At 42.8% G+C, this 19,038-nt stretch overlaps 2 protein-coding genes across 2 annotated transcripts; both read left to right on the top strand.

The window, feature by feature from the left end:
- The first annotated feature begins 8,899 nt into the window (after nt 1-8,899).
- On the top strand, nt 8,900-10,752 carry LOC149991305 (histone H2A-Bbd type 2/3-like). The gene has a single exon (XM_090264531.1). The coding sequence runs from the start codon at nt 10,098-10,100 to the stop codon at nt 10,650-10,652; it is 555 nt and encodes a 184-aa protein (XP_090120657.1). The 5' UTR covers nt 8,900-10,097; the 3' UTR covers nt 10,653-10,752.
- Nucleotides 10,753-11,391: 639 nt separating this feature from the next.
- Nucleotides 11,392-13,137, top strand: LOC149991304 (40-kDa huntingtin-associated protein-like). Its single transcript, XM_090264566.1, is given in 2 exon segments — nt 11,392-12,354; nt 12,357-13,137. Coding segments are annotated over 2 exon segments (1,179 nt in total). The 5' UTR covers nt 11,392-11,393; the 3' UTR covers nt 12,575-13,137.
- The last annotated feature ends 5,901 nt before the right edge of the window (nt 13,138-19,038 follow it).

The following is a 19,038-nucleotide window of genomic DNA, read 5'->3' as shown; positions in this document are numbered from 1 at the left end:
CTAGTCCACTGTTCGCGGGAATGAATACTGGTACAACCACTGTGGAAAACAGTATGGAATTTCCTCAAAAAATTAAAAATGTCACTGCCTTTTCACCCAGCGATCGGACTTCTGGGAACATATCCTAAGAATCCTGAAACACCGTCGTCGTCGGCAGCTGTCCGTCTCGAGAGACGATGGTGTAGCTTCTTAAGAGTCTATCTGCACCGCCGAGAATGGCTGTGCAGTCCAACTCGGGAGTGACACGGTATCTGTCTCCTCCCGTGTTGAATCGACATCTTGTGATGACGCTGGAGTGTCCTCTCCAGCGAAGCTGAAGCTACAGAGCCTGGGCAGGGTGATATGGAGGGTCTGCTGTTGCCCATGCAGCAGACCCCCCCTCTCTTCGCAGCTGAAGGATCCAAGGGAAAGACGGAGTCAATACAGCTTGGCTTCAGGTGCGCCGCAGGAGTTGCCGGTGTTGACTACAACGTCAAACCGCCTTAGGGACTCCGGCTCCGGATTTTCTGTCGGGGTTTACTCCCTTAGCCTTTCCCCTGAAGAGGTATGCCGCAAGGCAGCGGAGGTTTTTTGGAGTCAGAGTTTTCCTTCTCTGATGTGCCCTGACTGGAAGATCGAACCAGCGACACTTAGCTCGCAGGCCGACGCTCAATCCACTGAGCCAAACACCCTGAAACACCAACTTAAAAGAATATATGCAACTCTGTTCATAGAAGCATTATTTATAATAGCCAAGATCTGGAAACAGCCCAAGTGCCCATCAGTAAATGAGTCAATAAAAAACCTATGGTACATTTACACAATGGAATACTACTCAGCCATAAAAAAGAAGGAACTCTTACCCTTTGCAACAGCATTGGATGGATCTGAAGATTATTATGCTAAGTGAAATAAGCCAGTCAGAGAAAGACAAATACCATATGATCTCAGTGAGCCTTCTCCTCATATAGCCAGCAGAGTCTCCATCACCTGACTAATACTGTTCATTCCACCCTGGTAATTCTCTGAGATCCCACCCCACCCAATATGTGGGCCCACTTAAGCTATTTTCAGTGGACTTTCTAGACAAACAACCTGTCTTGGTTCATGCTTCAGACTTTTCTAAAATCCCTCTAACAAGCAGCATCTGGCCTTGATGTATTCCATACCTCTTGCTAAGTGGCCCCAGGCCAAGCACTAGCAGAAACTGACCTTGGTTGGAAACATAGCCTCTCCTGGGCACCTCCAAGTCCAGCACAAGTAGCAGCACTATTTAGATAACTTTCTAGCCCATGCCAGGTGGCCGTAGGTGGGGCACAAGTGGCAGTTGACCTTAGCGTGCATTTCCCAGGAGGCCTAAGAGCCAGTACACCTGTTGGATAGCTTCATACCACATCAAAGCACCACCCAAGCACCTCCACAAGGAACAAACTCCAGGGGTGGACTTAGCCAGCACCAGAACCCCACTGAAGTAAGTCCGGCTCTGTGGGGTGGGTCCCTGCATAGCTGATTCTCCACAGCAGTCACAGCCAGTCCTCCCAGCTGATCAGCCTGGCAGTAAATCTCTTCCATTGACATGCCAACAGCAATCAAGGCTCAATTACAACAGGAGGGTATACACACCCCACACATGGGGGGAACCTGGAGTGCCTAGTTTGGGCGATCAAGAAGACTGTGCCACTAGACCCTACAGGATACCTACTACATTAGGCCACTCTACGAAGCCTGGGAGATGTAGCAGTTCTGCCTAATGCATAGAAACAAAATGAGGAGACGAAAAAACATGTCCCAAAGGAAAAAATAGGACAAAACTCCAGAAAAAGAACTAACCAAAATGGAAACAAGCAATCTACCAGATGCAAAGTTCAAAGCACTGGTTATAAGGATATTCGATGAACTTAGAACTTCAATGAAGAGATAGGAAACATAAAAAAGAATCAGTCAGAAAGGAAGAATACCTGTACTTAAATTAAGAATACATTAGAGGAAATCAACAGTGGAGTAAATGAAGCAGAGGATCAACTCAGAGGTTTCAAAGATAAGGATGCATAAAACAATCAGAACAAGAAGAAAAAATAATCCAAAAGAGGATGGTATAAGAAGCCTCTGGGACAATTTCAAGCATACCAACATTCGCATCATGGGGTTGCCAGAAGGAGAAGAGAGAGAACAAGAAATTGAAAACCTATCACAATGGTATACTACTCATTATGATGTGTGAAATAAGCCAGTCAGAGAAAGACAAATACCATATGATCTCACTCATATGTGGAATCTAATGAACAAACTTAACTAACAAGCAAAATAGAGTGATACTCATAGGTAGAGAGCAGAATGACAGCTAAGAGGGGAGAGGGTAGGGGCTCAAGGGATGGAGCAAAAAGGCAAAAGGACTCATGGACATGGACAACAGTGTGGTGATTGCAAGGGGAGGGGACATAAGGGGACTAAATGGTAATGGAAAAAATACAATAAATATAAATTTTTTAAAAACCTATGTGAAAAAATAATGATGGAAAACTTCCCTAACTTAGTGAAGGAAACAGACATACAAGTCCAGGAAGCACAGAGTCCCAAACAAGATGAATCTAAAGACGACCACACCAAGACACAGAATAATTAAAATGCAAAAGGTTAAAGACAAAGAGAGGATCTTAAAAGCAGCAAGAGAAAGGCAGTTATCTACAGGAGAGCTCCCACAAGACTGTCAGCTTATTTCTCAACAGAAATGTTGCAGGTCAGAAGGGATTGGCAAGAAATGTTCAAAGTGATGAAAAGCAGGTACCTATAATCAAGATTACTCAACCAAACAAAACTGTCATTTAGAATTTAAGGACAAATAAAGAGCTTCCTAGACAAGAAAAAGCTAAATAAAGAGATTCCTAGACAAGAAAGAGCTAAAGGAGCTAATCACTACCAAACCAGCATGGAGTCCTCCCAGTTTTTCCAGGCATACTTAACTGCTTTTTCTTTTGCACTTTTTCACTGCACTCTGTGCTTATAACTATCATAGATAGTATTTGTTATCACCCTATATTTGTTTTTCTTCCCCACTAGAGTGTGAGTTTCTTGAATGGTGGCTAGGACTGCTGATCTGTTTATGTCTATAGTCCTAGTACTTAAGTACCTATTATACACATGTTCAAGTAGTATCTGTTCAGTAAAATAATGAATAAATTAACTAATATACTTGCTTAAGAGTGGTTTGGGGTGGGGAGTAATTCAATGTAAAGTAATTCAATGTAATGTAATGTAAAATTAAGAATTAAGCATTAGACCAGGGGTTGGAATATTTTTTCTTCAAAGGGCCAAATAACAAATATTGTAGACTTTGGAGGCCACATATGGTCTTGGTCTCATATTATTCTTTATTTTTGTTTACAACTCTTTAAAAATATAAAATTCATTGTTAGCTTGTGGTCCATATAAAAATAGACATGGACCATAGTTTAATATCCTCTGTCTTAGACAATACCTACAGGTAGAAGTTTGAGAAACAAGAGTCTGTGGAGAAAGTAAATGTAACCCAGATATCAGCAGAGGCCTCTCTACACTCTGCTCCTTGCCACCACCCATAAAGTCTCAATAAATTTGACTTTATCTCTTGATTTGCCCTGTTATTTCAGAACCTCCCCTTCATCATCAGCAAATTTTGTTGTCTTTAGCTATGACCTTTTATATGTGATTCGTTTCATCCCACATCAACATGAGATTTAGTCCCCTCATCAGCTTATACCACACATGCATGCACACATCAACTCAAAATAAGCATTCTGTGGGTTCAGTGACCTTAAGGGCTTATTAAGAAGTTTCACATAAAGTACTGTTCTGCTTCTCTGCAGTTGCATGTATTTTCCTCTTTTCCCACATAATGAATTAATTCCTTTTAAGGTCTTATACAATGAAGTTGTTTTATTAATCTTTCTGAAACCATGACTCTCAGGGAGTTGTCAACTCCAAGCATGATTATCAAGATGCTTTTACCAACAGATATAGTTATTTCTAACAATAATCGTAATAATTAGGATAATGATAATATAGCAGCAGACATTTATAAGGCTTACTATAGGACAGAAACAGTTCTAAGTGCTTTAGTCTTCATATTAAACCCATGAGATAAGTATTATTGTAATTATCCTCATTTTACAAAACAGGAAATGGAGTAACTAGAGATTTAAGTATTTTGCCCACAAATACACATACTCAGTGGAAAAGAAAGTTCCAAGGAATCAGGGTGTTCATAACTGAAGAGGCAGAGGATGAAACCTGAAAACCAATGTTAAATGCAGTTGGAAGGATAAAGTTAGTAAATTTTAAAAGAACCACTTCAGGTTTATTTACTTGTTTGTTTACTTTGTTTACTTCATGGACACAGACAACAATATGGTGATTACCAGAGGGAAGGGGGGTGGGGGAAGGTAGAGAGGGGAAAGGGGGTATAAATGGTGACAGAAGGAGACTTGACTTGGGGTGGTGAACACATAATGTAATATACAGATGATATATTATAGAATTGTACACCTGAAACCTAAATAATTTTATTAACCAATGCCACCCAAATATTGACAACTTCAATAAAAATTTAAAAATAAATTAATTGGTTAAAAGGATCACTTCAGTTAGATAGTGGCATAGAAGGATTATTGCAAGGCATAAAATAAGAATGGCTGGTAAATAAAATAGAAGTAATTGTTATAGACTACTCATGCTTAGCTTCTTTATTTAATCCTATGTAGTTGAGATTATTAAATCTATTCTTTTACATTATTTTTATGTAGTGTTATTCCACTGGCCTTATAAAAGTTGTTTTATATTGTTACTAACTCTTCTTATTGTTGAATTTTCTCAGATGTGCCAGAGATTGTCTTACCTACAAACCAGGATCCAGGACCTGCTGAGGGGATGAGTCATACATTGGGCCCTTCAACAGCCCAACTTCAAAAGCTTATTTCCATTAACCATCCATTGACACTATACAGCCTTCAGTTCTTTGAATTGTGCTTGGCAACAGCATGATCATTTTGTTAAGATGTGTGAAGACAAATACTTAACTTTTAACTGGGATTAAAAAACAGCATAAAATTTAACATCAACCATTTTAAATGTACAGTTCAGTAGTATAAATATATTCACATTACTTTTCAATAACAGATACTTTTTATGTGGACTGAAAATACTTTCTGTGGAGTTGTGAGGACCTGTAGCCATTTATTTCCAAGGTTATCCTACAGGTTGCAAGAAAGACAAAAATAATTATGGCAACAGTAAAATGTCATCCCAGCTAGGGAAAGGGAACATTGCCCTGTTCCAGCCCCACTCTATCTCCCTGTATCATGTAAGAAAAAATAGGAAAGAAAAGAAAACCTCATTGTACAAGGGAGAAGGTTTCAAAGGCATAGACTGAAAATGCTTCAGGAGGGAAAGGTATTAGGTAGCAGAGGGGAAAAAAGCTTTACCCCTGTGTATTAGTTTTATAATACTGCTGTAACAAATGATCACAAACTAGTTGGATTAAAAATACATAAATTTATTCTGTCACAGTTCTGAAGGCTAGAAGTATGAAATAAAGGTATTGGTAGGGCCATGTTCCCTCCAAAGACTATGAGAGAACTCTTCCTTGCCTCTTTTAGCTTCTGGTGGCTGGTGACAACCCTTTGTGTTCCTAGGCCTGTGGCAACATCACTCTACTCTCTGTCTCCATCATTACATGGCCTTCTTCTCTGTGTCTCCAAATCTCTCTTTCTTTATAAGGATATCAATTGTTGGATTTAGGGCTACCCTAATTCAGTATGATCTCATCTTATCTTGGTTACCTTCAAAATCCCTAATTCCAAATAAGGTCTTACAGGTACTAGGCATTAGGATTTCAGCATATATTTTGTGGGCATACAGTTCAAACCACAACAACACCCTAAAAAGGGACAAAAACAATTGTGAAGGCCACACTCCCAAGATATAGACATGCTGTATATTCCAAAGACTGAAACTTAATCTAAAATTAGAGAATGTTCTCTTCTCCCACAGACTACAACCACCTAATAAGCCTTCAGTTAAAATAAAGTGGATTCCATCTGGGAGAGCTGCAAGAAGCAGACTGTCTCTGAGATGCAGCACAAAGGGAAGGCCCAAGACCAAGGAAAGAGACAAAAATAAGATCACTGGAGAAATTTCCTGTGTCTAGTACTCATAGAGACAAACATCAGACACAGCCCATCTCTTGGCCAGACTGATATAAATATTCATCCTAAAGTTCTATTTACCTGAGTGTCTACTGTTCTATACAACATGTCTGGCTTTCAACAACAAAATTTTAAAACATGCTAAAATGCAAAAAATAACAATTTGAAGAAACAAAGCACCATCAGAACTAGACTTACATATGACATGGGTGTTCAAATTATCAGTCAGGAAACTTAAAATAACTGATTAGACAAAATGAAAAACCAGATGGAAAATATAGGAAAGAATCAAAAGGAAATCTGTCTTTTTCTTACTGCTCACTCTTTTCTTTCTGGTTTGATTTTCTTGCAACCCTTTCTTATATTCTGAGCAGACACTCCTCCAGTTTCCTTCCAAGAATTTTCTTTTGTCTTCCCCTTAGAAGAAGTCCTTGGTCTCCTTCTCTGTTCTCTCTCTATACTCTCCCTGCATGATCTCACTATATCCATGTCATCAAGACTTATCCTGATAACTCCCAAATCTATATCTCCAACCCTGACCTCACTCTTGAACTCCCATGCCATTTATCCTTCATCTCCATCTGGATATACCACAGGCATCTCAAATCTCACATACTCCAAACTGAACTCATGTTCCCACCAGTAACTGAACCTTCTCCTTCAGCCTGTACCTCCAGTAGTTGCCTCACTCTGCACTGGAGTCATGCCAGAGCTTTCCTTCCCCTCCCCCACAAATGCCTTACATTGTTCGTTAGATAACTTCTATTTGTTCTTCAAGTTTCAGCTTGGACACCCAATTTCTCCAGGAATATGTCCCAAACACAAAACTCTGTGTACGTTATTCCTACATGTTCCTATAGCAACTTCAACATCCCTTCTAATAGTACTTATCACAATATAGTGGTTTTTTATATAGTTCACTTATCTTCCATCACCATTTATTCCCCCATACCCTCTTCCACCTCCACCCCTACTGCAAAATCACCACACTGTTGTCTGTGTCCATGATTTCTTTCTCATTTTTTTTCTTTTTTGGCTCAATCCCTCCACCACCCCCCAGAACCCCACCCCAGAACTGTCATCCTGTCCTCTATAAGTCTGTCCCTGTTTTGCTTATTAGTTCAATTTGTCCATTAGAGTCCACATGCAAGTGAAATCATTATCAGGTTCATTGTCTATATCTTCCATCAGACTACACACAGGAACCTCATTTATATAGCTCATTGGTATTTCCTCAGTGCCTACCACAGTCCCAGACATATAGTAGGCACTCAATAAAGATTTGTTGAAAGAATGAGTAAATGAATCACCAAGTCTCCAGAAAGGGTCAACAGTATCAGAAATATATACCACATACTTATTACATGCCATTTTACTACAGAAATTGCTTTTTAAAATTGAATATGCCCCCTGGTATTGTTAATCAATAGCATCATATTAGTAAACTATCTATAAATTATTGATAAAGTTACTACAGCAGCTTTCTAACTCCAATCCCAGTCCTCTCTATTCTATTCTCCACACAGCTGCCAGTATTATCTTTCTGGAAATAAATCAGGTCATGCCACTCCAGAGCTTAACAACCATGGTGGGCTCACAATAGCCTACAAGGTATTCCAAAACCTGAACATAGCTTGCCTGAACCTCTGAGTCTTGGCTCCTGCCAGCCTCTCCTCCAGCCACATCAACCACCACTCTCCCATGGGCACCATACTCTCCAGCCTCAGTAAAATAATTGCAGGTTCCCTCAAATGCCTTGGCCTTTCATCAGACTACAGATCCCTTCACACACACACACACACACACACACACACACACACACACACATTCTCTCTCTCTCTCTCTCTCACACCTTCAAGCAGCTTGCCTGATCCACACCTATACTTTCAACAAAAGGTTTATGGACAATTTATTATACACTATGACCATTGACCATGAATGTAACATATGAAAATAAATTAATGTAATATAGCATATTAATAGAAAGCAGGGGGTGGGAGACCTCCTGACCACCTCATAGATGTAGGGGTAAGGGAAGCATTTGACAAAATCCAACGCCCTTTCATGAAAATAAACTCAAAAAGCAGGAATGGAAGGGAACTTCCTCAGCCTGATAAAACGCATCAATGAAAAACCCACAGATAACATCATTCATAATGGTGGAACACTGAGTGCTTTCCCCCTAGCATCAGGAAGAAGACAGGAATGTTTTTTCTTGGCACTTCTATGCCACATTGTACTCAAAGTTCTAGGCAGGCCAAATAAGCAGGGCAAATAAATAAAATGTATTCCAATTGGAAAGGAACAAGTAAACTATCACTTCCCAATTTCATTGCTTCTACAAACCTATAGCAATCTTAACAAGTGTGTCACTGGCATAATAATTATAGGTCAATGTTTTAGAATCTAGAGTCATAGATAAGCCCATACATCAATAAATAGTTGATTTTCAAAGGGTACCAACACTATTCAATGGATGAATGAAAAATCTCTTCAACAAAGAGTGCTGGGACAACTGGATATCCACAGACATAAGGATGAATATGGACCCGAGTCTCACACCGTGTACAGATATTAAAATTTCTGATGGGCCACAGATCTAAATGTAAGGACTGAAACTTAAAAATTCTTGGAATAAAACATAGATGCAAATCCCCATGACCATGGGTTGGGCAACAGTTACAAAATATGAGAGCAAAAGCACGGCCACAAAAGACAAAGAAAAAAAAAGACAAGTTGCATTCCATCCAAATGAAAAACTTATGCATAAAAGGACTCTATCAAGAAAGTGATAGAACTACCTATAGGATGGGAGAAACATTTGCAAATCATATATCTGATAACAGTCTATTTTCCAGAATGTATAAAGAACTCTCACAACTCAACAGCAGAAGGACAAGCAACCCAGTTTTAGGAAATGGGCAAAGGACTTGAAAGTTCACCTGCTTTTTCCAAAGTAGTTGTACAAATGGCCAAGAGACACATGAAAAGATGCTCAACAGTATTAGTCTTTAGGGGAATGCAGATCAAAATCATGAGATACCAGTTAACACCCACTAGGAGGGCTATTATAAGCAAAACATAAGGAAAATAACAAGTTTTGATGAGGATGTGAAGAAATTGGGACCTTCATACACTGTTGTTGGGTGTGCAAAATGGTAATGGCCACTGTGGAAATCAGTTGGGTGGTCCCTCAGTAAGATAAACATGAAATTACCATGTGGCCTGGCAATTCCACTCCTAGATATATACCCAGAAGAACTGAAAACATGTTTTCAAACAGAACCCTGTACAGGAATGTTCACTGCAGTGCTAGTCACAATAGCCAGAAGGTGAAAATTACCCACATGTTCATCAGCTGCTGAAAGGATACACAACATGTAGTCCATCCATACAATGGAATATTCTTCAAGTGCTGATGCTTGCTATCATGTGAGTGAACCATGGGAACATTATGCTAAGTGAAAGCAGCCAGGCACAAAAGACCACCTATTTATTGTATGATTGCATACCTAGAAGTCTCCAGAATAGGCAAACCTCTATGGAGAGGAAGCAGCTTCATGGTTGCCTGTGGTATAGGGGAGGAGAGGAGAGGTTATGGCCAGAGGGAGAGTTGGGGGGCAGTGGGGAATCACTGTGTGATGAATACAGAGGTTTCTGTTTGGGGTGGTTCCAATGTTTTAGAAGTAGGTAGTTGTGATGGCCATCCAACACCACTAGTGTAAACTTGGCGCCAGTAGATCACACACGTTGGTTATTTTTTCTGTACAACGTTCCTGTCCAGTGGAAAGTGAGAGAGTTTCCTCAAAGAGAGGGTTCAATGAGCAGGGTGAGCAGGGTGCCGCCAGCACCATCTCTTCTCAGGCCCAGGCCCATCGGGCCAATGGGAAAGCAGTGACCTCATAGAACTCATGTGTCACGCAGTGTGTGCCTCCACCAATGAGGGGCTGGTCCGTGGTAGCTAGGATACAGAATAGGGGCCTGTGTAACGGCTGTCTAGAGAGATTGGTTGGGACCAACTGGCGAATCTCACAACATCTTACCCCACCTCACCAACCGCATCTTACCGAACCGAACCACACCCGCAGCATCCCGGAACTCACTGCACAGCTAGGCCGGTCGGACAAAGTGCACCCAACCCCCAGCATGTTGGGGCGAAGGAACTGTAGAGGGTCATCCAGTCAACATCACCGGAGGCGAAGACGCTCCCGCACCGCCAGAGATGGGCTGGTTTTCTCCATCGACCACATGGAGCAGCTCCTGCGGGAGGGCCATTATGCCCGGCGCCTAAGTTCATCCGCACCAGTGTTCCTGGCGGCAATCATCCAACATCTGACCTCCATGATCCTGGAGCTGGCAGGCAACGAGGCTCAGAGAAGAGGCTGCAGGCGCATCACCCCACAGCTTGTGGATATGGCCATCCACAACAATGCGGTGTTCAGTGGTTTCTTTGGGAATACCACTATTTCCCAAGTGGTCCCAGGGTGGGAATAGCTGCCTAACATGGCATGGGTTCCCTGGGCCTCAACCCTATAGCCCAAGCAGCCCAGGCCTTGTCTGGTGCCTCGGGCAAAGTCGTTGAAAATAAAGTGTGTTAAAGGAACCCATGTGCCTGCTTTAGTTACTTTGTGTGGGTGGTGTTTGTCGGACATAACTCATTGGAGGGATGGGGGTGGGGTGATGTCGGCCGGGGGGTGAGGGTGGAGTCAGGGATGACAAGAGAGGAGCGGCCTCTCATGGTGACAGTGCAGGGGGGGGGATGGCCCTGGGTGGGAGAAGTTAGTTGAGATGGGTGTGGGGATGGGGTGTGGAACACTCCCCCATTGCCTCTGAGCAAGTCAGAGCCCATAAAAGTACCCTGAAGGATGGTATTCATTACAGTGGAGTGCCAATACCATGACTAAGGCATTGTGATAGGGTGAACATGCAATGCGATGGGCGGACAAAGGGCTTTGATGGGAATATTGAGGAGGAGGCGGGCAATCAAGAAAGATGCAAAATCGGAATGATGGTCACGCGGGATCATGAGTTTAGTTTTGGTCCCGTTCTCTTAGAGATGCAGGGAGACACCCATAGCAACCAGGTAACAAACCGTCACCTAGCAAAAGAGGGCGCTTGGCCAGGCCTCACCCCAGGATCCTTGATCTGTTCATGTTCTTTTACACCAGGCAAGGCCCAGCCCCAGGAACCCGATATTTACACATCACACGGCCAGGAAAGGGGCGCGGGGTTCCAATGCGAGTTCCTGAGCAGGTGCTCAAGCGCAGGAGACTCAAGCAGGACGCAGGTCACGTCGCAGTTACTAGCCTGCGCTTGAAACGTCCGCCCAGCGGAAGCGCCCAAACTGGGAACATGGCGGCGTCCGCAGCCAGCCTGAGTGGCTTTTCGGGCCCGGAGCCCGATGCCGGGAACTTCCTGGCCAGGTATTGCCAGGTGTTGAACAAACTGAAAAAGCGGTTCCTGCGGAAGCCGAACGTGGCAGAGGCCGGCGAGCAGTTCGGACAGTTGGGCCGCGAGCTGCGCGCTCAGGAGTGCCTGCCTTACGCGGCCTGGTACCAGCTGGCGGTTGCGCGCTGCCATCAGGCGCTCTTCCACGGGCCCGGAGAAGCCCTGGCGCTCACCGAGGCCGCCCGCCTCTTCCTGCGGCAGGAGCGCGACGCGCGCCAGCGCCTCGTCTGCCCCGCCGCCTACGGGGAGCCGCTGCAGGCTGCTGCCAGCGCCCTGGGTGCTGCTTTGCGCCTGCGCCTTGAGTTGGGTCAGCCGGCCGCCGCTGCCGCCCTCTGCCTGGAGCTGGCCGCCGCCCTGCGCGACCTGGGCCAGCCGGCCGCTACCGCTGTCCACTACCAGCGCGCCGCCCAGCTGCAGCTGTGCCAGATGCCCCTGGCCGCGATGCAGGCGCTTGGTGATGCCGCATCCTGCCAGCTGTTTGCGCGTGACTACAATGGCGCCTTGGCGCTCTTCACGCGCATGCAGCGCCTGGCGCGGGAGCACGGCAGTCACCCGGTGCAGCCGCCACAGCCGCAGCCGTTAGGCCTTCAGCACGAACTGGACGTCGCCCCCGCCTTGCAGGCAGCGCTGCTTCCTCCGAATACCGGCTCTGCGGCAGCAGCCTCTCGCTCAGTACTGGGTGGCTTCTCAGACATCATGGTCCGCTCTGAGGTGTCCCGTGTGCTGCTACTGCTGCTCTTGCAACCACCGTCGCCAAGGTCCTCCCGGAACATGCCCACACCTTGGAGAAGTACTCCTTGGAGGCTTTTAACAGCCACAGGCAGGAGACCAGTGACCAGCTTCCGGAGGAGCTCTTCCTGCTGCTCCAATCCTTGGTCATGGCTACCTATGAAAAGAACACGGAAGCTATCAAATCGCCTCACCTCTTTCTGCAAGAAACCATCTCCCCCTCAGGACAGGGGTTCTGATTAATCACATTAACCAAGTGTCTTTGCCTGTTCCCAACCTCACGCATCTGCCTTCGCGTTTGTAGGTAAATAAAATACATTGATCCCAGTGATTCTACCTTTGTTTAGCTTATTCCTCTTGCCACCACAGGAATTTCGTTGACTGAAAATTACCTGTAACCCAAAGACTTATTTCTGTAATAGTGGGAGAAAAAACAATACGATAGGATTGCAGTAGATCACATGGCTCTCTTCCCAAAAACTGCAACATAAAAGTGAGAATCCTTTTATCCTTTTCCTCTTCCACCCAAGTCACCTCGTCCCGTGCACCCTACCTCCCAATCTTCATTTCATTGTCAGAATTTTGTTTTGCACAGCTGTTTAAATACTTAAGCTATGTGATTTTTTATTGTGAATTTGTTGGGGTATTTCTATATCTATGTGACCACCCAATTTCTCCTTTGTTTTATCCACCCCATATATGTTCATGGGATTCCACACAGTGTTGTTGCTACAGCGCCGAAATCCATGATAAAGCCATTCCAATAATCCAGACTTGTGATTTATATTTACTTCATCTGTAACATCGGAACAACTTATTTACTTGTCAGGATGCAGAAAGCAAAAACAGAAAGTTCTCTTTCAATTCCAAGATGTATTCACTCATTTTAAATTAACAGTGTACCTAGTGTACAACTATCCCAGACAAAGAGTCCACAGAGACCATTTACTCAGATAGCTGCAAAGCAAATGTGTTTGGTGCAATGTCAGGTTAGTAGTGTGGTTGGAGGGAAATGGGAATCCAGTGCAAATGTGTCAGGTATGTAGTGGAATTCGCATATCCAGTTCTATTCTGAGAGGTGTCCACAATCTTTTATTTGTAGTAGGAATCTTTCTGCAACTCTTACTTAACTCAACAATGTAAAATCTGTATGGGTCTTTGGTGTTGTGTGATCATGTCTGATCAAATACACTATGGCATTCCATTTAAAAACAAAAAATTTTCCAGGCTTTTTGGTCTAAATGTTACATGCAAACTGATTTAGCTGTTTTTTATTTTAATTCAATTTTATTTTCTTTACAGTTTTGAGGGTGATAACAAGAATTCTTCAGAGTATAATCTTGTTCTCAGTCATTCAGCTTTGGGAAAATGCATCCTTAAGGCTGAAGTTGTATACAGTACTAATCTTTTGGGATGAGATTCAAGGACAGTTTGAGGGTAGATTTTTTTAAAAGTATATTTTATTGAATATATTGTTAAAATAGTTTCAATTTTTCCCCTTTGCTCCCCTCTGCCCAGCACCACCCCTCTCCCAGCAATCCCACCCCACCCCCACCTCCACCCCTGTCCATGCCCATGGGTCATACATACAAGTTCTATGGCTTCACCCTTTCATATATATTTTTTAGATAATTATTTTTAACAATAAAAAATAACAATCCCTCCTTCTCAGACTTAAGACCCTTTATAATATTATAAAGGACAATGGGCGAAGGTCTCGAGCTCCTCTAGCTGCTTCAAGCTGGGAATGGTCGTCGTCCTACCTACCCTTGGGTCCATAAATCCCTAATAAGAGTGGGGGTGTGTGGGGGGTGGCCTTCCCACATGGGAAAGGATTGTGCAGACTCCAGGTCAGTTGGCTGTCCGAGGGTAGATTTTTATTTTGCATTTTTGGCATGTGAATGGTTGTAACTATGAATTTGCCTCAAAATGAGGGGAACTATGGGGTATCATTTTATACTTGTAATTCAACAGTGTGGAAGCAATAGGTGAAGAACTGCAGGACACACCTATTTGAGACAGATTGAGCCACCATACCTGTGCTTGCACTTGGCTGCCAGGAAAGGTTCTTTGGAGCCCTAAAAACCTAGTCCAATTTACTGAAAAAGTGGTAAGGGTACATGCTCCTTTGTGCTTTTGCTTTTTCTGGTATACTCCTCTCATCCTGGGCTGCAGGCCTGGCCTGCTGCCTTACAGCCTTATGACAGGAATTCTTAGGAGTTATGTAATATGACTAGTGATAAATTTGGGCTTAAGAAATATCCTCCTTAGGGATCTGGTCCAAACTCATTGAGGAGGTGGAGTGGGGAGGAATTACTGGAGAGCCTGGTATTGGGTATACCAGTGGTATTAATCAGAGTTCTCCAGACATACAAAACAAACAGAATCTCTCTCTTTCTCTCTCTCTTCTCTCCCCCCATGTGTGTGTGTCTGTATATACACACTCTGTGTGTATATATCTATATCTATCTATCTATCTATCTATCTATCTATCTATCTATCTATCTATCTATCTATCTAATCTTTCCAAGCTCATGTGATCAGAAACTTGGAAAGTACAACATCTGCAGGGTAGGCTAGAGATCCAGAAAAGAGATGCAGTTGGAGTTGAGAGGCCAAATTTCCTCTTCTTCCAAAGAGATTGTTCTTTTTTTCTTTTGTTTTATTCTTTATTTTATTACAGTTGTCCCAATTTTTCCCCATTTGCCCCCCTCCATTCAGCCCACCCCCACTCCCACAGTCAATCCCCATATGGTTGTCCATTCTTTTTCTATTAAGGCATTTAATGGATTTGATGAGGCCCACAGACATTTAAAGGGTAATCAGCTTTACTCAAAGTCCATAGATTTAAATTTTAATCTCAACTAAGAAATACCCTCACAGAAACATCTAGAATAATGTTTGACCAAATATCTGGGTACGCTGGCCTAGCCAGGTTGACACATAAAAGTAATCATCACATGTACACCCTTTATCAACTTGGCACCCAGACACATCTCCTTAAAACATACTGAAACTCCTAAAAAGGAAAATAAGGTCCTATATTAACCTAACATGCTACAACTACCCTGTGTACAATAAAAAATGCAATAACCCTTTCCCCAGTTGAAGATCTAAAGTCCTTGGGTAATGTTTCCTCTTCTTCTTGACATCCAGAAACTTAAATACTATGATGTAAAGTTAATAATACTTAAATACTATGATATAAATTCAATACATCTTATGTGATAGGAGGATAAAAGAGGGAAGAAAACAGACTTTATACACACAAACACATTCACAAATATTGATAATAAAATAAAGGAATACTCATGACATAACATTCCTTATTTTGGTAACTGGTCACATATTCATAATTACCTTCTTTCACCATGTATTCTATACTCCATTTGACCTCAGAAAGTACCTCAATTGATCGTGGTCCTTTAGCTGGTGAGGTAACCCAAACTGCATTCCTCAAGAGCATGAAACATTAGTATAATACTCCTACCTAAATTTGGTTATTATAGTTTTAACCACAGAACATGGTAAGTAATACAAGATACCCTAAGGGATCTTCTATACTCCTGACATGGCAGTTCTGACCTCCATTACCTACTGTGGAGAAGCAGTCCACCTTCATCTTGGTAATCAAGATTGATCACCCCAGCCAGCCCAGTAACTCCCTTTTTTGCCTGTTGATTCACAGGCATGAGAAGCTCAAAGGAGCCAAGTGGCAGTCTTAACTTCCAGTTCAGTGGAATCATTGCTATTTCTACTAATTGAAACATTTATCCCTCTGGAACTAAGATTTTTAAGCCAGCTGAGCATAAGGTTTCAGGGACAGGAAACAAAAATTTTGCTACTGGGTTGCTAGAAGTAAGAGTGAGTGGTGCCAATCCAATTTCTACCCCTTGATTCCTGGACCCATGAATCCTGGCTATTGGAAAAACATCCTTCTGGAAAAACTTGCCCTAGCCCTGCAAGGTAGTGACAACTAGCTGGCCCTGTAAATGAGTCTTCACAAGGCCATTCCACTGTTCTAGCAAGCCGGTTGCTTCAGGATGATGGGAAGTATGGTAAAACCAGTAAACTCCATGAATGTGGGCCCATTGCTGCACTTCATTTGCTGTGAAGTGAGTTCCTTCAGAAGAAGTAGTGTTGGTGGAATACTATGGCAGTGGATAAGGTATTTTGTAAGTCCATGGATGGTAGTTTTGGCAGAAGCATTGTGTGCAGGGAAGGGAGATCCATATTCAGAATTAGTGTCTATCCCAGTGAGGATAAAACATTGCCACTTCTCTGAAAGAAGTGTTCCAATATACCTGTCATCAGGTAGCTGGCTGATCTGGTAATGCCAGAGAATTTGGCATAGGGGAGGGGATAAAGCATCCATATTAGTAGAATTGTATTCAAGCTAGAATACAATATCACTGTAGATATCAAAAGGAGAGTACACTAAGAAACAAGCAGACTGAGTGAAACTAACGGTAGTTAACTCACTCTAGCTAAGGACAATTAATCGGGTGAAATGCCAATATTTCCCCAGGGAAAGCAAAGAGGGAAAAAAAGAACTAATGTGAAGCTTACATTAAAAAATTAATGAGGACTTCTGGCCAAGATGGAGGCCTAGACTGACATGCTTCATCTTCCTCCACTACAACTACCACAAAACCAGAAATAACCAGAAGTTCCAGAAAATAGCTACATGGAAGTCCAACGTATGATGTTATAAACAAGTGGTGCTCGTCTGGATGGGTAGGAGGGGCAAAGCCAGAGTGGAGAGATCAAGCTGTGCTGCCAGCGGCAGCTACAGCAATGAATGGTGGGACTGCAATAAGCACAGACACCCATATTTAAGGGGATGCAAGAAGCACCAGGGGAGCACCCTTGGCTGCAGTCCAGACCTGTCAGCTCGCAATTCCAATGACGGGGAAGGCAGACCCCCCATCACCTCGGGTTGTGAGGCCCAGAGGGCGTGGGGATGGAAGAGGAGGCTCCCGGTATCTCAACGGAGAGTGAATGACAGAAATCCATCTTGGATCCCCGCCCCCACACAAAGCGCCACAGTGTGGTGAGAAGGGTCGCCTGGTAGTGATGAGTGCAGAGGGCTCTGTCCCCTATAGCGTAGGAGGTGTGACAGCCCCGCCCAAGAAGGAAAGGTAAACAAACTTGTCTGGACAGCAGGAATAATAATAGAGATACCAATCACACAGCTGACCAGAAAGCAAATACATGATTTAACAGATGAACAGATAGATAACCTTTCTGAGGCTCAGTTCAGAGCTATAGTTATAAGACAGCATACAGAAATAACAGCAGGACTTAATCAAGACTGGGAAGAAATGAAGGCTAGTCCTGCTGAAATGAATGAAAAAACATACGAAACAAGTGGTGAGGGGAGGAAAACCAGGGAGCAAATCAACAAATTGGAACATAGGGAAGGAACAGTAAACCAGTGCAGAAAGAGGAAACAAAAAGTGAGGAAAATGAGAAGCTCAGAAACCTCTGGGACAATTATAAGAGAGCAAATATTCAAATTATAGGGTTGCTAGAAAGTGAAGAAGAACTAGAAATTGAAAAATTATGTGAAAAGTAATGAAGCAGAACTTCCCTAACTTGGGGAAGGAAATAGACTTACAGGTCCAGGAAGCACAGAGAGTTCCAAATAAACTGGACTCAGGGAGAACCACACCAAGACACATTATAATCAAAATGTCAGAAATTAAGGATAAAGATAGAATCTTAAAAGCAGCAAGAGAGAAGAAGAGAATTACATACAAAGGAGTCCCAATTAGACTATCAACTGATTTCTTAAAGGAGACTCTACAGGCAAGAAAGAACTGGCAAGAAATATTCAAAGTAATGAAAAGCAAAAACCTACAGCCACAATTACTCTATCCAGGGAAGTTGTCGTTCGGAATAGAAGGGCAGAGAAAGTGCTTCCAGGGCAAAGTAAAACTGAAGGAGTTCATTAGATCCAAACCACTGTTATATTTGATGTTAAAGGGACTTGTTTAGAAGAAGGAGGATCAAAACTATGCACATTAAAATGAAAACTGTATTAAAATAACCAACAACAGAAGCTAGGGAATCGAAACAAAGGCAAACTAAGTAGGCAACGAGAGTGGAAGAAGAATTATAGGTATGGGGAACGTTATGGGGGGAGGTCATTGGGGAGGTGGAAGGGGGAAAGGGAGGAAGATGATGCAGGAATTAAGAAGCATAGTACGAAGGAGTGGAGTAGACAGGAAGATATTGAAAAGAACTATATGCACAACCAATGGGCATGGACTAAGGGGGGGGCAACTGAAGGGAGGGCGGTCACTGGGTGGAGGGGAGAAGAGGGAAAAGAAATTGGGACAACTGTAAGCATAATCAATAAAACACATTTAAAAATTAATGAAAAAAACAAAGAAAGGAAAAGTAGCTCGTTAACTCAGAAGCATGATTATATTTTTAAAAATAATCTAGAAAATACAGAATAAATTTTCTGAGCTTGTTTTGGAAAAAGTGGCCTGTTTTGTCAGAAACAGACTCGTAGATACAGAGAACAGACCTGTGATTGCCAGAGGGGAGGAGGGCTTGGGGGCTGTGTGAAAAAGGTGAAGGAATTGAGAAGTACAAATTCATAGTTACAGAATAGTCATGGGGATGTAAAATAGAACATAGGAAATATAGTCAATAATATTGTAATAACTAAGAATGATGCCAGGTGGGTACT

This window comes from Furipterus horrens, unplaced genomic scaffold (assembly GCF_987537825.1).
Source record: "Furipterus horrens unplaced genomic scaffold, mFurHor1.1.pri manual_scaffold_17, whole genome shotgun sequence".
In the NCBI taxonomy this organism is placed as follows: Eukaryota; Metazoa; Chordata; class Mammalia; order Chiroptera; family Furipteridae; genus Furipterus; species Furipterus horrens.
Note: the sequence above shows the minus strand (reverse complement) of the source record. Positions and strands in the feature narration are given on the sequence as shown.

Excerpts from the sequence above, each read along its gene's own strand:
- LOC149991305 (XM_090264531.1), top strand. The coding sequence starts at position 10,098 with ATGAGGGGCTGGTCCGTGGTAGCTAGGATACAGAATAGGGGCCTGTGT.